General features: G+C 41.3%; 1 protein-coding gene across 1 annotated transcript in view; it reads left to right on the forward strand.

The window, feature by feature from the left end:
* The first annotated feature begins 1461 nt into the window (after window positions 1-1461).
* LOC134820105 (L-asparaginase-like) overlaps window positions 1462-12789 on the forward strand; it is a 28308-nt gene continuing 16980 nt past the window's right edge. Inside the window, exons 1-10 of the mRNA XM_063830325.1 lie at window positions 1462-1576; window positions 1698-1821; window positions 2002-2115; window positions 2328-2451; window positions 2598-2681; window positions 2806-2932; window positions 3122-3234; window positions 3626-3811; window positions 4088-4174; window positions 5123-5236. Coding sequence (XP_063686395.1) covers window positions 1474-1576; window positions 1698-1821; window positions 2002-2115; window positions 2328-2451; window positions 2598-2681; window positions 2806-2932; window positions 3122-3234; window positions 3626-3811; window positions 4088-4174; window positions 5123-5236 — 1176 coding nt within the window. The 5' untranslated portion in view covers window positions 1462-1473. The remainder of the gene's footprint in view (window positions 1577-1697; window positions 1822-2001; window positions 2116-2327; window positions 2452-2597; window positions 2682-2805; window positions 2933-3121; window positions 3235-3625; window positions 3812-4087; window positions 4175-5122; window positions 5237-12789) is intronic.

The following is a 12789-nucleotide window of genomic DNA, read 5'->3' on the forward strand; positions in this document are numbered from 1 at the left end:
AAACTTTTCAACTCACTGAAAGTGATTTGGACCTTAACGTGATCAACACGTACCGTGTACTCCTTGATCGGATCATAAAAAGTCAGGGAGTGTTTGATGGTCGAGGGCCTCAACTGCTTGTTGTTGTGATTTGAATTTGTGGAATGCCATTTTTAGTTGACCATTTTATATATTATTTGAAAGGTTTTATAAAACATAATTTATGATTTATAAACCATCAGCTGTATTATCACTTAAATTTAAATAAGTATTAAAACAAAAAACCATCATGTGCTGTTAAGCAGTAGGACGCGGCTCACTGGGACCACTGAGCAAATCGGCGAAAATGAGTTCGTAAAAGCTACTATTGGCACTCGAGTCCTTGATCTTGCTGATGATGCACTGGGCCTTTTGAGCTGCAGTCCTTCAGCTTCTGTCAATTGAAATTACAGGCCTTTACCCAACACACACCCCTAAGCGTTCATACCCTTTGACCATTTCCATTTTCGATTCCCTGGCAATTTCGGGCCATCCCCAGAATCCAGATCCCTGTGGTTCACTTAGTACCCTAATTCAACCCAATTATCAGACTAAAATAGATTGAGCTGGTGTATTTCTTCCAGTTCGACCTCAGTCTCCTCTGATCTTGATTGGACAAACAAAGATTTCGAATGCTCTAATTTAAATTTTGACACCAAGTCTACCCTAGGGTCCACACATCCAAAATGATTATCTTGAAATTGAAAATTAGCTGGGTGGCATTTTCCTTTTCCTTACTAACGTGTGTGAGCGCAGTGTAGTGAGAAAGTGTTTTTAACTTAGGATTACGATTTATGATTTTTGAACTATTACATTGATAAGATTTATTTTTGATAGGTACTTAATAAAGTTGATGAATTCCCCTCCCTATTAAAATTTTAAAAATATTTAGTGAAAATTGATAAACGAAGATCTAGATATTGATACATATTATAACCAACATTGCTTATCCTCTGCCTTGTTAACAAAGAGCAAATTTTCTTAATGCCTTCTCCCTGTCCTAAAACCAAAACTTCATCCTATTAAAGTAAAGGCCTGTTGTTACCACAAGCTATTATACAGTCCCTCTCAAAAACATGCCTCAACCTCCTTCAAAAACAATTTTAGTTTTCAGTCCTTCTAGTTTCCAAAAATGTACCGAGCTAGTGTTCTGGTGTGCACAAAAGCCCCTAAGCCCGTGCATTCCTTGCCCCTCTAGCTGCCAGTCCTTGGCAAACTTCCAATAGCAAAGATCAACTAGTCATTTACAAATTGAGCACTATACAATTTTAATTGTTTTAAATATTTGACTTTGTAAAATGAGCTAAAACATTGATTTTATTAGTTTCATTGATTTTATTACTTTCGTTGATTATGTGCCTCTGGAAGGCCTCTGTACACATATTTTTTAATTAATTTAGCAATATAATTTACAAGTATAGCATACAAAATCTTGTGTTTCAGTTCTTAGCTGAAATGTTGCGGAGATCTTCTGTGTCAAATTCTAATATGGTCTCCAGGATACTAATAATCTACACTGGAGGAACTATTGGCATGAGCAGAAACCCTGAGACAAAAGGTTGGCATATTTATGTACACAATAGTACATGTGGCATTGTTTGTAAATATTATTTGGTAAGAAATCAAAGGCTTTCATATTGTCAGTAGATATCAGCCTATATCTTACTGTATTACTGCAGCTTACGCCGCGCCTGAACATGGATATCTGAAGGAAAAAATAAAGACATTTGCATCATTGTATGATTCTGAGTACGAATTCTGTGAGGGTGATATACTTACAGACCATGAACCGAGAGCTACACCGTGAGTAATAACTTCCACTCTCCTTATGATAGGCTGTTCAGTGAAGTAATTTGTAACACTTTACAGCCTATGGTTTTTTAAGTTATTTAAAATTGTATGATTAATACATGATACTTTGGAAAAACTGCAATATTTGAAACAATTTTTATCAACTTCGATTTTATGATACATAATTTTTAGAATAACCATGTACGGGCGACGTATAATTTACGGTATCGAAGAGTTAGAGACTATAGTTGACAGTGCAAACATGAGTATGAGTGATTGGGCTAACATTGCAAAAGTAATTGAAAAGTAAGTGCCTTTATATTTCATTTTGTTGCCGCTCTGACATGGTTAACCACCTTCCTTGTGTTGTTGGTTAATCATATGAGTAGGATATAAATACATCATTTCATATTTTAACTGAAATATCGTGTGGTATATATATCTGTCATGGTTATTGCTGTGTTAATTATTTATATGTCGATATTTACTGATGTTATAACAGTATTAGTGTTACTCAGGTACTACACAAAGTTCGATGGGTTTGTGGTTGTTCATGGAACTGACACAATGTCTTACACTGCATCAGCACTTAGTTTCATGCTAGAAAACCTGGGGAAGACTGTCATTTTGACAGGCTCTCAGGTAAGAAAAAAAAAACGGCCTGCTAAGATGTTTCTATTCTATCTAAAGAGCTAATCATAGTATTATTCTTGTTCTTTGTATCGAAATTTATGAACTGGAAAGTGGATGGCACATTGTGTTGATTTCTGAATGGAACAATTCCCTAGATTCCCTTGTGCGAGCAGAGAAACGACGCAGTTAACAACTTATTGGGATCCCTCATATTCGCGTCTCACTTTATCATACCAGAGGTTGTAAAACATGCTTAGTTTAACTTATAAATTATTTTATTGATTGATCAACTTGATTACCACTCGTTTTATAACTGTTACAACAATGGTTACATTAAGTTGACAAAGAATCCACCATGACCAGGTAGCAATATACTTCAACAACAAGCTGTTTCGTGGTAACCGCTCCCTGAAGGCAAAGTGTGAGGATATTGACGCGTTTGATTCCCCCAATATGTCACCTTTAGCTGTGATGGGGACTCACATTACTGGTAAATTACAGTGCTTTTAAATATGATATTGCCTATTTAATTCACTAGTTTTATAATTCATATAAATTCTTAAATCATTATAATTTTTATAAGGAGATCTGCTCTAAAATATGGAAATATTTGCTGAGAATTGAGGAACAACATTTAGGTATCCGATATAATTATAAATTATAAATTCCCTTTGTTCAGTAAACTGGAAGAGTGTAGCAGACTCAACAAGTCTATTGCCGTTTTGTGTACAATCAGATATGTGTAGTGAAGTGGTTATGTTGCGACTCTTCCCTGGCATGACTTGCTCCACGGTTCGTTGTTTGGAATTATGTTTCTACTGTTCCTATAGCTGTCTCTGAGTACTTTATTACAGAAAACCAACAGGGCAACAGTATCAACTGCTGATGTTTTCTATTTTCTATTGAATATAACTGTAATACATTGATGTAAAGTTTATTTGAATTTTGAAATTAAATTAGTAGGCTCTGTAATCTTTCGCTATAAAACCAAATAAGATTGCACTTACTTAAGAGTGAAGGCTTCAAAAATAAATCAAAAATATAGTTTCCAGTTTTTTAGACACTCATTGACCTACAGGTTACTTAAACAGAATACCATGCCATTTACCAAAACCTTTAATACTTTACATTCCACATTTACCATATTATATAACCACTATAATATCTACTTAAAATTCCACAGCTGCACCACTTCCTAGCTCCTCCTATAAAAGGAGCAGTTCTGCTAAGTTACGGGGCAGGAAATGGCCCGGACGCGCGCGAGGAACTACTGGAGGTGTTCCGCCAAGTGTGCATGAGAGGGGTGATAGTGGTGAACATCACCCAGTGTCTGACTGGTACTGTCAGTGTGGAGTATAATACCGGCAAGGTATGTAACTGGGGTTTACTTTTATTTTAAACTATAATGTACTGTGGTATTATAGCTAAATATTGTCATGTTTTCATGTTAGTTTGTCCCTTCATTCATACATTCTTTTGTTTTCCAGTACTTCATTAACCATGGCACAAATTAACGGTTTTTTTCACCCCCCAAATGAACCGGGAAAGTGTGCCCCAGTTGGCCTTCCCCTCCAGTATCTAGAATCCAGGTAATACTAGGCGTTACTAAATATATAATTTAAATGTTGTGTGCCTTGAATTTCAGCGGAGATGGGACCTTCAAGATTCACTACACTGCAAATCGCTCACTCACATCAAGCAGTATAAAAAGTCAAACCTCACTCTGACAAACGTAAATTGATGAAAAACAGTGAGTACTGTGTGTAAAAGCTATAGTCTGAGTGTGGGACATGATCATGAAGAAGTGTTTTATCTAGTTTATCTAGTTTATAAATCTGAGTAGTTTACACTTACCTCAGGTTATTCTGGTAGCTGGGGGAGAGGGTTGGAATTACTGCCCCTTTTTTTCGACGTGTTGTTAAGACAATTTTCTTCACCCTACATTCATACTTTTGACATTTAGCACATACCAAAGACTTTTGCCACACTTTACGACTGAAACTAACGCACATCCGTGAATTTTCAAATTCGTAGCTAGGAATTTGCGGTTTTTAACCATTTTCAGCGTTTATTATATCGCTCATCGTGAATAAAACCCCTCATGATTCTCATAAAACATGTACAAACGTCAAACCAATGTTTGTGTTTCTCTAAATTCATGAGATATTCACAAAACCGTCCTTTTTTTCACAAGCTAAGTTTTTCTATCTCATTATACGTTCTAAACTTTAAGAATAGTGGTTTGAAAATATTTCCGCATCATGGGGGAAATCAACTAAATCTCATAAGATCCTAGTCAATCACGACCTTCCATTGTATAGAATTGACGATACCAGATTATCTGCTGTGCCTTACTTCCTCCGCAAACGCTTTCCTCCGTCGCAAAGTTATTTAGTATGCTTGAGCACCTCACATTTCTCAGGGTAATAGTTTAATTAACTCGAATGTTTTGAAGAAACTTTAATGGTGATTAATGTTAAGATAAAAGCTTTTAAGTTCCTTTTTTGTTGATTTCCCTACTGCACGGGAAATTTATTTTAGATTATAAAACAACGCACTGCTCCAAATAAAATAATGCGTACATTATCTACTGTACTATACTTCTACAATATAATACTCTACTTACTACCTATAATTATACATCAGTTATCAGTATGTTATACACGTGTTGTTATTTCAGGTTCTATCTGACGCTGGAATACTACCTGGTGGGGATATGACTGCTGAAGCTGCTCTGGCTAAACTATCTTACCTGCTGGCCAAAAAGAACCTTACACAAGAACAAAGAAGGCAGGTAACTTGTTTAGAGGATTATTTCCTAGGTAATATGTTACAGCGTAAGTAATAAAGTGCATCATGGTTTCGTTCGCGTTGGTTAGGATTTATTTATTTAGGTATTATTTTATGCAACTAGATTGTACTATTTTTTAGGTAAATCGTGTAAGTTTTTTATTGCTTGACTGACTCCATTGTTTAATAAAACAACAATTTCAATCGGAAGTAAAATTAAATACTGGTTAACCAAATACGAATCATCTTTATGTCTGATAAAATTGTAAAAACCTCGCTTGGGGTGAAAATAATTAAGAATTAAGTTCAAAAGTTTGGGCTTTTAAAGTAGCTTCGATAATTAAAGTCCTATGTAAGCTTCTGAGATCGTCCTCTCAGAAGCTTAATACTATATGACACGTCCAGTAACGCAGCGTTATAGATTATGCAATGAGGATTGCTATTTTTACTAGTACTGTAAACAGTTTGTCAGTCTCACTGATACTACGGACCCCTCCTTATCAAACCTCTCACAGAAGATAACATGATATCCCTAAACTTCTTGTTGGTCAGCACGTACACAGCAGGGTTCAAAACAACATTAAGACTGCTAGTATATATCATCAACAAATCAAACCAATGTCCCTGCTGCTTCTGGAAGGTGCCCACAGCACCCAACACCAAGTTAAGTATAATACACGCATACGACGCCACAAACACTTGCACTATCATGGACAGCGTCAGGAACATCTTCTTCATGCCCTGGTCTCTAGCCTTGCTCATGGCCACCCTGACTTTACTAGTTTTAACCCTGACGATAACAGCTAAAGCTACACTTAACACAGCAGTTATGACTATGGGAACCGCTAAAATAACAATACCGTAGTACGCTATGACAGTCTGTGGGGTTCCAGGTACTATAGCCTGACTGGACCAGCAAGTCAGTACCATAGGGTCGAAGTAAGCGTAACAGTTGGAGAGTATGAGGTAGGGTACCGGCCAGGCTGACAGTACGAGTTGGAGGTAGAGTATAGTTCTGAATATCTTGTGCAGCGGCTCTGAAGCGGCAACTTTGGTGCAGATCAGTGTCGTGCGGTACACTGACGGGGGTGTTGGTTTTGGTAATTTGCAGGTAGTTTGAGTAATTGAGATGTGATAATAATGAATAAACAAAGTTAAGTGATGCAATGGAACACACACTACACTTAATTAACGAGCTTACTATCTACATTTAGTAACATTAAGTAAAGTTATCAGTTGTACCTGTGATGGAGAGAATGGTGAGAACTTCATAGATGAGGGGAACAAAGAAAAGGAAAGCCACCCCAAAACACAGCACCTCCCCCAGCACCCATCTCTTAGCACACAACACAATAAACATGGGCAGGTAGAGAAGGAGGGAGACCAGTATGTCGGACACTGCTAGGTTGTGTACAAACATCAGGGAGATGGGGTCTAGTTTCAGAGCCTTGTGTACCAGGGACAGGTACAGGACTGCAGAGTTCCCTACCACTCCCACTATCACTACCTGTGGGGTTAGTGTTAGAGTCTAGTTTCAGAGCCTTGTGTACCAGGGACAGGTACAGGACTGCAGAGTTCCCTACCACTCCCACTATCACTACCTGTGGGGTTAGTGTTAGAGTCTAGTTTCAGAGCCTTGTGTACCAGGGACAGGTACAGGACTGCAGAGTTCCCTACCACTCCCACTATCACTACCTGTGGGGTTAGTGTTAGAGTCTAGTTTCAGAGCCTTGTGTACCAGGGACAGGTACAGGACTGCAGAGTTCCCTACCACTCCCACTATCACTACCTGTGGGGTTAGTGTTAGAGTCTAGTTTCAGAGCCTTGTGTACCAGGGACAGGTACAGGACTGCAGAGTTCCCTACCACTCCCACTATCACTACCTGTGGGGTTAGTGTTAGAGTCTAGTTTCAGAGCCTTGTGTACCAGGGACAGGTACAGGACTGCAGAGTACCCTACCACTCCCACTATCACTACCTGTGGGGTTAGTGTTAGAGTCTAGTTTCAGAGCCTTGTGTACCAGGGACAGGTACAGGACTGCAGAGTTCCCTACCACTCCCACTATCACTACCTGTGGGGTTAGTGTTAGAGTCTAGTTTCAGAGCCTTGTGTACCAGGGACAGGTACAGGACTGCAGAGTTCCCTACCACTCCCACTATCACTACCTGTGGGGTTAGTGTTAGAGTCTAGTTTCAGAGCCTTGTGTACCAGGGACAGGTACAGGACTGCAGAGTTCCCTACCACTCCCACTATCACTACCTGTGGGGTTATTGTTAGAGTATAGTTTCAGAGCCTTGTGTACCAGGGACAGGTACAGGACTGCAGAGTTCCCTACCACTCCCACTATCACTACCTGTGGGGTTAGTGTTAGAGTCTAGTTTCAGAGCCTTGTGTACCAGGGACAGGTACAGGACTGCAGAGTTCCCTGCCACTCCCACTATCACTACCTGTGGGGTTAGTGTTAGAGTCTAGTTTCAGAGCCTTGTGTACCAGGGACAGGTACAGGACTGCAGAGTTCCCTGCCACTCCCACTATCACTACCTGTGGGGTTAGTGTTAGAGTCTAGTTTCAGAGCCTTGTGTACCAGGGACAGGTACAGGACTGCAGAGTTCCCTACCACTCCCACTATCACTACCTGTGGGGTTAGTGTTAGAGTCTAGTTTCAGAGCCTTGTGTACCAGGGACAGGTACAGGACTGCAGAGTTCCCTACCACTCCCACTATCACTACCTGTGGGGTTAGTGTTAGAGTCTAGTTTCAGAGCCTTGTGTACCAGGGACAGGTACAGGACTGCAGAGTTCCCTACCACTCCCACTATCACTACCTGTGGGGTTAGTGTTAGAGTCTAGTTTCAGAGCCTTGTGTACCAGGGACAGGTACAGGACTGCAGAGTTCCCTACCACTCCCACTATCACTACCTGTGGGGTTAGTGTTAGAGTCTAGTTTCAGAGCCTTGTGTACCAGGGACAGGTACAGGTAACAGGACTGCAGAGTTCCCTACCACTCCCACTATCACTAACTGTGGGGTTAGTGTTAGAGTCTAGTTTCAGAGCCTTGTGTACCAGGGACAGGTACAGGACTGCAGAGTTCCCTACCACTCCCACTGTCACTACCTGTGGGGTTAGTGTTAGAGTCTAGTTTCAGAGCCTTGTGTACCAGGGACAGGTACAGGACTGCAGAGTTCCCTACCACTCCCACTATCACTACCTGTGGGGTTAGTGTCAGAGTCTAGTTTCAGAGCCTTGTGTACCAGGGACAGGTACAGGACTGCAGAGTTCCCTACCACTCCCACTATCACTACCTGTGGGGTTAGTGTTAGAGTCTAGTTTCAGAGCCTTGTGTACCAGGGACAGGTACAGGACTGCAGAGTTCCCTACCACTCCCACTATCACTAACTGTGGGGTTAGTGTTAGAGTCTAGTTTCAGAGCCTTGTGTACCAGGGACAGGTACAGGACTGCAGAGTTCCCTACCACTCCCACTGTCACTACCTGTGGGGTTAGTGTTAGAGTCTAGTTTCAGAGCCTTGTGTACCAGGGACAGGTACAGGACTGCAGAGTTCCCTACCACTCCCACTATCACTACCTGTGGGGTTAGTGTTAGAGTCTAGTTTCAGAGCCTTGTGTACCAGGGACAGGTACAGGACTGCAGAGTTCCCTACCACTCCCACTATCACTACCTGTGGGGTTAGTGTTAGAGTCTAGTTTCAGAGCCTTGTGTACCAGGGACAGGTACAGGACTGCAGAGTTCCCTACCACTCCCACTATCACTACCTGTGGGGTTAGTGTTAGGGTCTAGTTTAAGAGCCTTGTGTACCAGGGACAGGTACAGGACTGCAGAGTTCCCTACCACTCCCACTATCACTACCTGTGGGGTTATTGTTAGGGTCTAGTTTCAGAGCCTTGTGTACCAGGGACAGGTACAGGACTGCAGAGTTCAGTACCACTCCCACTATCACTACCTGTGGGGTTACTGTTAGAGTCTAGTTTCAGAGCCTTGTGTACCAGGGACAGGTACAGGACTGCAGAGTTCCGTACCACTCCCACTATCACTACCTGTGGGGTTAGTGTTAGAGTCTAGTTTCAGAGCCTTGTGTACCAGGGACAGGTACAGGACTGCAGAGTTCCCTACCACTCCCACTATCACTACCTGTGGGGTTATTGTTAGAGTATAGTTTCAGAGCCTTGTGTACCAGGGACAGGTACAGGACTGCAGAGTTCCCTACCACTCCCACTATCACTACCTGTGGGGTTATTGTTAGGGTCTAGTTTCAGAGCCTTGTGTACCAGGGACAGGTACAGGACTGCAGAGTTCCCTGCCACTCCCACTATCACTACCTGTGGGGTTAGTGTTAGAGTCTAGTTTCAGAGCCTTGTGTACCAGGGACAGGTACAGGACTGCAGAGTTCCCTACCACTCCCACTATCACTACCTGTGGGGTTATTGTTAGAGTCTAGTTTCAGAGCCTTGTGTACCAGGGACAGGTACAGGACTGCAGAGTTCCCTACCACTCCCACTATCACTACCTGTGGGGTTAGTGTTAGAGTCTAGTTTCAGAGCCTTGTGTACCAGGGACAGGTACAGGACTGCAGAGTTCCCTACCACTCCCACTATCACTACCTGTGGGGTTAGTGTTAGAGTCTAGTTTCAGAGCCTTGTGTACCAGGGACAGGTACAGGACTGCAGAGTTCCCTACCACTCCCGCTATCACTACCTGTGGGGTTAGTGTTAGAGTCTAGTTTCAGAGCCTTGTGTACCAGGGACAGGTACAGGACTGCAGAGTTCCCTACCACTCCCACTATCACTACCTGTGGAGTTAGTGTTAGAGTCTAGTTTCAGAGCCTTGTGTACCAGGGACAGGTACAGGACTGCAGAGTTCCCTACCACTCCCACTATCACTACCTGTGGGGTTAGTGTTAGAGTCTAGTTTCAGAGCCTTGTGTACCAGGGACAGGTACAGGACTGCAGAGTTCCCTACCACTCCCACTATCACTACCTGTGGGGTTAGTGTTAGAGTCTGTCTCATTAAAGACAATGTTGTTATAAATTAATCATGTTGTTTGGATCTGGAAGATCTTCACCACTCTCCAAATTCTAAATAGTCGATGGCGATCGACTAATAATACTGTATCCAATATTAATACGACTTTGCCAGAAAGTTGAGAACATTGGTTGTTATGCTTGATATGAAATTGAATAATTAATAATTATACATGTCAACAGGAGATATTGGCGTGCAGCTGATCGGCAAAACATAATTAGCGAAAAAAAAACTAACAAGCGAATGAAATGATTAGAAGGTTGAATTGTGGCTATAGTGCAACGATTTAGAATTGGCTGTCGAGATAATATGCGGTTGTACTTTAAATAGATGGCATAACTTATTACTTATGTTTACTGTAGAATGAGAAGCGGTTAAACGTGGTCCGGTAATGATTGATGTTGTATGTGTATTTTGATTGGCTGACCTTACCGACGATTTCTAAAAATCGTCAGTTCTTAATCGATGCACTATAAACTAGTCACTCTTCATGACGCTAAAATACCAGTAAATTGTAGAGGAGAAGTATGGGCCTTGTTGTTGAGGTGAGGGCGTATCCCGGAGTCTCAAGAATATCAGATATATTTGTTATATTCGTCCCATCTACTGCAAACATGATATTGTGCCCTGGAGTTCGAGGTTGGTTAGTCGAAATATGCGCAAAGTGAAAGGAGGGGCTGTTCCAAAAACAATTTATTTACCGCCACATTCAAACAAATAACAAAGCAAAACAACATTAACTAATACGTGGTATCTATCTGCTAATAATCGTACGCGTGCCAAGTTATCCGCATATCCTTGACCGGCTCACTTTTCTAGAATGAGCGTTATCAACTAAATACACTATTGTCTTACCAAAACTTCTTAATTATACAACATAAAATTCTGATACTAGGCTGTTTGCTAGCAGTGTGGCACTCCTATCCAAATATACTACAAAGAAAAACCTAAACATTTGACTTTTACTCTCTAAGTAGTATTATCAAGAACAAAAATGGAAAATTACCCGTTTCTAAATAGTCAACTTTATGAAACAGGTGACTCTATTAAGCAATCTGTAATATGAATAACATAAAGGAGCAATGAACCATACTATGTATATAATGTATATAATAAACGATATGGCACATCAATGACAAATAGCAAACGTCATACCATCATGGTACTACCGTCCTTAGTCTGATGTAACTATAGTATTTTATATTGCATTGAAGAAATGTCTTTTTTTTTTTTTTTTTTTTTTTTTAGAGAGGCTGGGCCTGGTTGGCCCACGAGAGGATAGCATATGAATGCTTTGCCTACCTCTGGGGTATGGCAGTCCTGTGGGAGGATGCCAGTGGAATCAAGATGTGTAATCAAGGATGATGGTAAGTGTTGTGGGGTGTGTCATAGATAAACGCTTAAGTGGTGGTTGAGTGTGGAAGAGAGAGGCGAAATAAGACGGCGTTAAAGTAGTCGCTATGTTACACCTGTCTGGTCCAACTCCTCTGGCACCACTAAGCGTTTAGTGTGGTTTGTAAAGTTGACAATGGTGGAGATGTGTTGGTTGTCGAATATGTCATTGACAGAGAGGTAGTAGTCCCGGAAATATTGACCTCTTATTTGGGCAATAGCCGGGCACTGTCCGAGAAAGTGTGAGACAGTCTCCTCTTCGTCGCCGCATTTAGGACAAGCACTTGTGTCTGATTTGCGAATGGTGTGTAGGTGTTTGTTGAGGCCACAATGTCCCGTGATGAGGTGCACTGCAGTTCTATAATTTTGTCTGTTGTTACTGAGTGTAGTGTTGAGATTTTTGATGATGTTGATGTTTTTATGTCCAAGTGTCAGTTTAGTGTGTCTGGGACCATCAGTAATCCATGATTCTTGATTAAGTTTTGTGACTTTGTCGTTGATCAGGCGTTTGATGTAAGATTGTGGAATTGGGCAATTCAAAGTGGATTCACTGGTTGTACCATTTTTGGCCAGCTCGTCTGCTTTTTCATTACCCCACAATCCAATGTGTGCAGCTATCCATCTGATCTCTAAGGTGTTAGTGGATCCGAGTGTATTGAGGGTGTCGTAACAGTCTCTAGTAGTCCTACTCCTCGTTGAAGGTGAGGATATGGCTTGAATAGAGGAGAGACTGTCTGACCATATGATGATGTGTGTGTTTGTATAAGTTGATAGATATTTACAAGCTTCGATGATGGCAGTGAGTTCTGTTTGATAAACGGTGCAATCATCGGGAAGCTTGAATGATCTTTCATCTAGTGTAGTGTTGTTGTTGTCTGTGGTGATAATATAACCAGCCCCGCTACCTGAGTCTGTGCGTGACCCGTCTGTGTAGCAGGTGATGGTTTCACTGGGGATGTTGTCGATGGTGTTTTGGAGTGAGCCTCTATAACCAATGTTGTCAGCTCCAGGAGTGGTGACCGTGAAGCGTCGTTCAAGCATCATGGTTGGTATAGATAGGTCTCTCTCTGCTTTGGGTGGTATGTTGAGATCTACCATGAATTGTTTGTTGATAGTGGTGTGAGTTGT

The sequence above is a fragment of the Bolinopsis microptera genome, chromosome 8 (assembly GCF_026151205.1).
Source record: "Bolinopsis microptera isolate Bmic1 chromosome 8, MBARI_Bmic_1.0, whole genome shotgun sequence".
In the NCBI taxonomy this organism is placed as follows: Eukaryota; Metazoa; Ctenophora; class Tentaculata; order Lobata; family Bolinopsidae; genus Bolinopsis; species Bolinopsis microptera.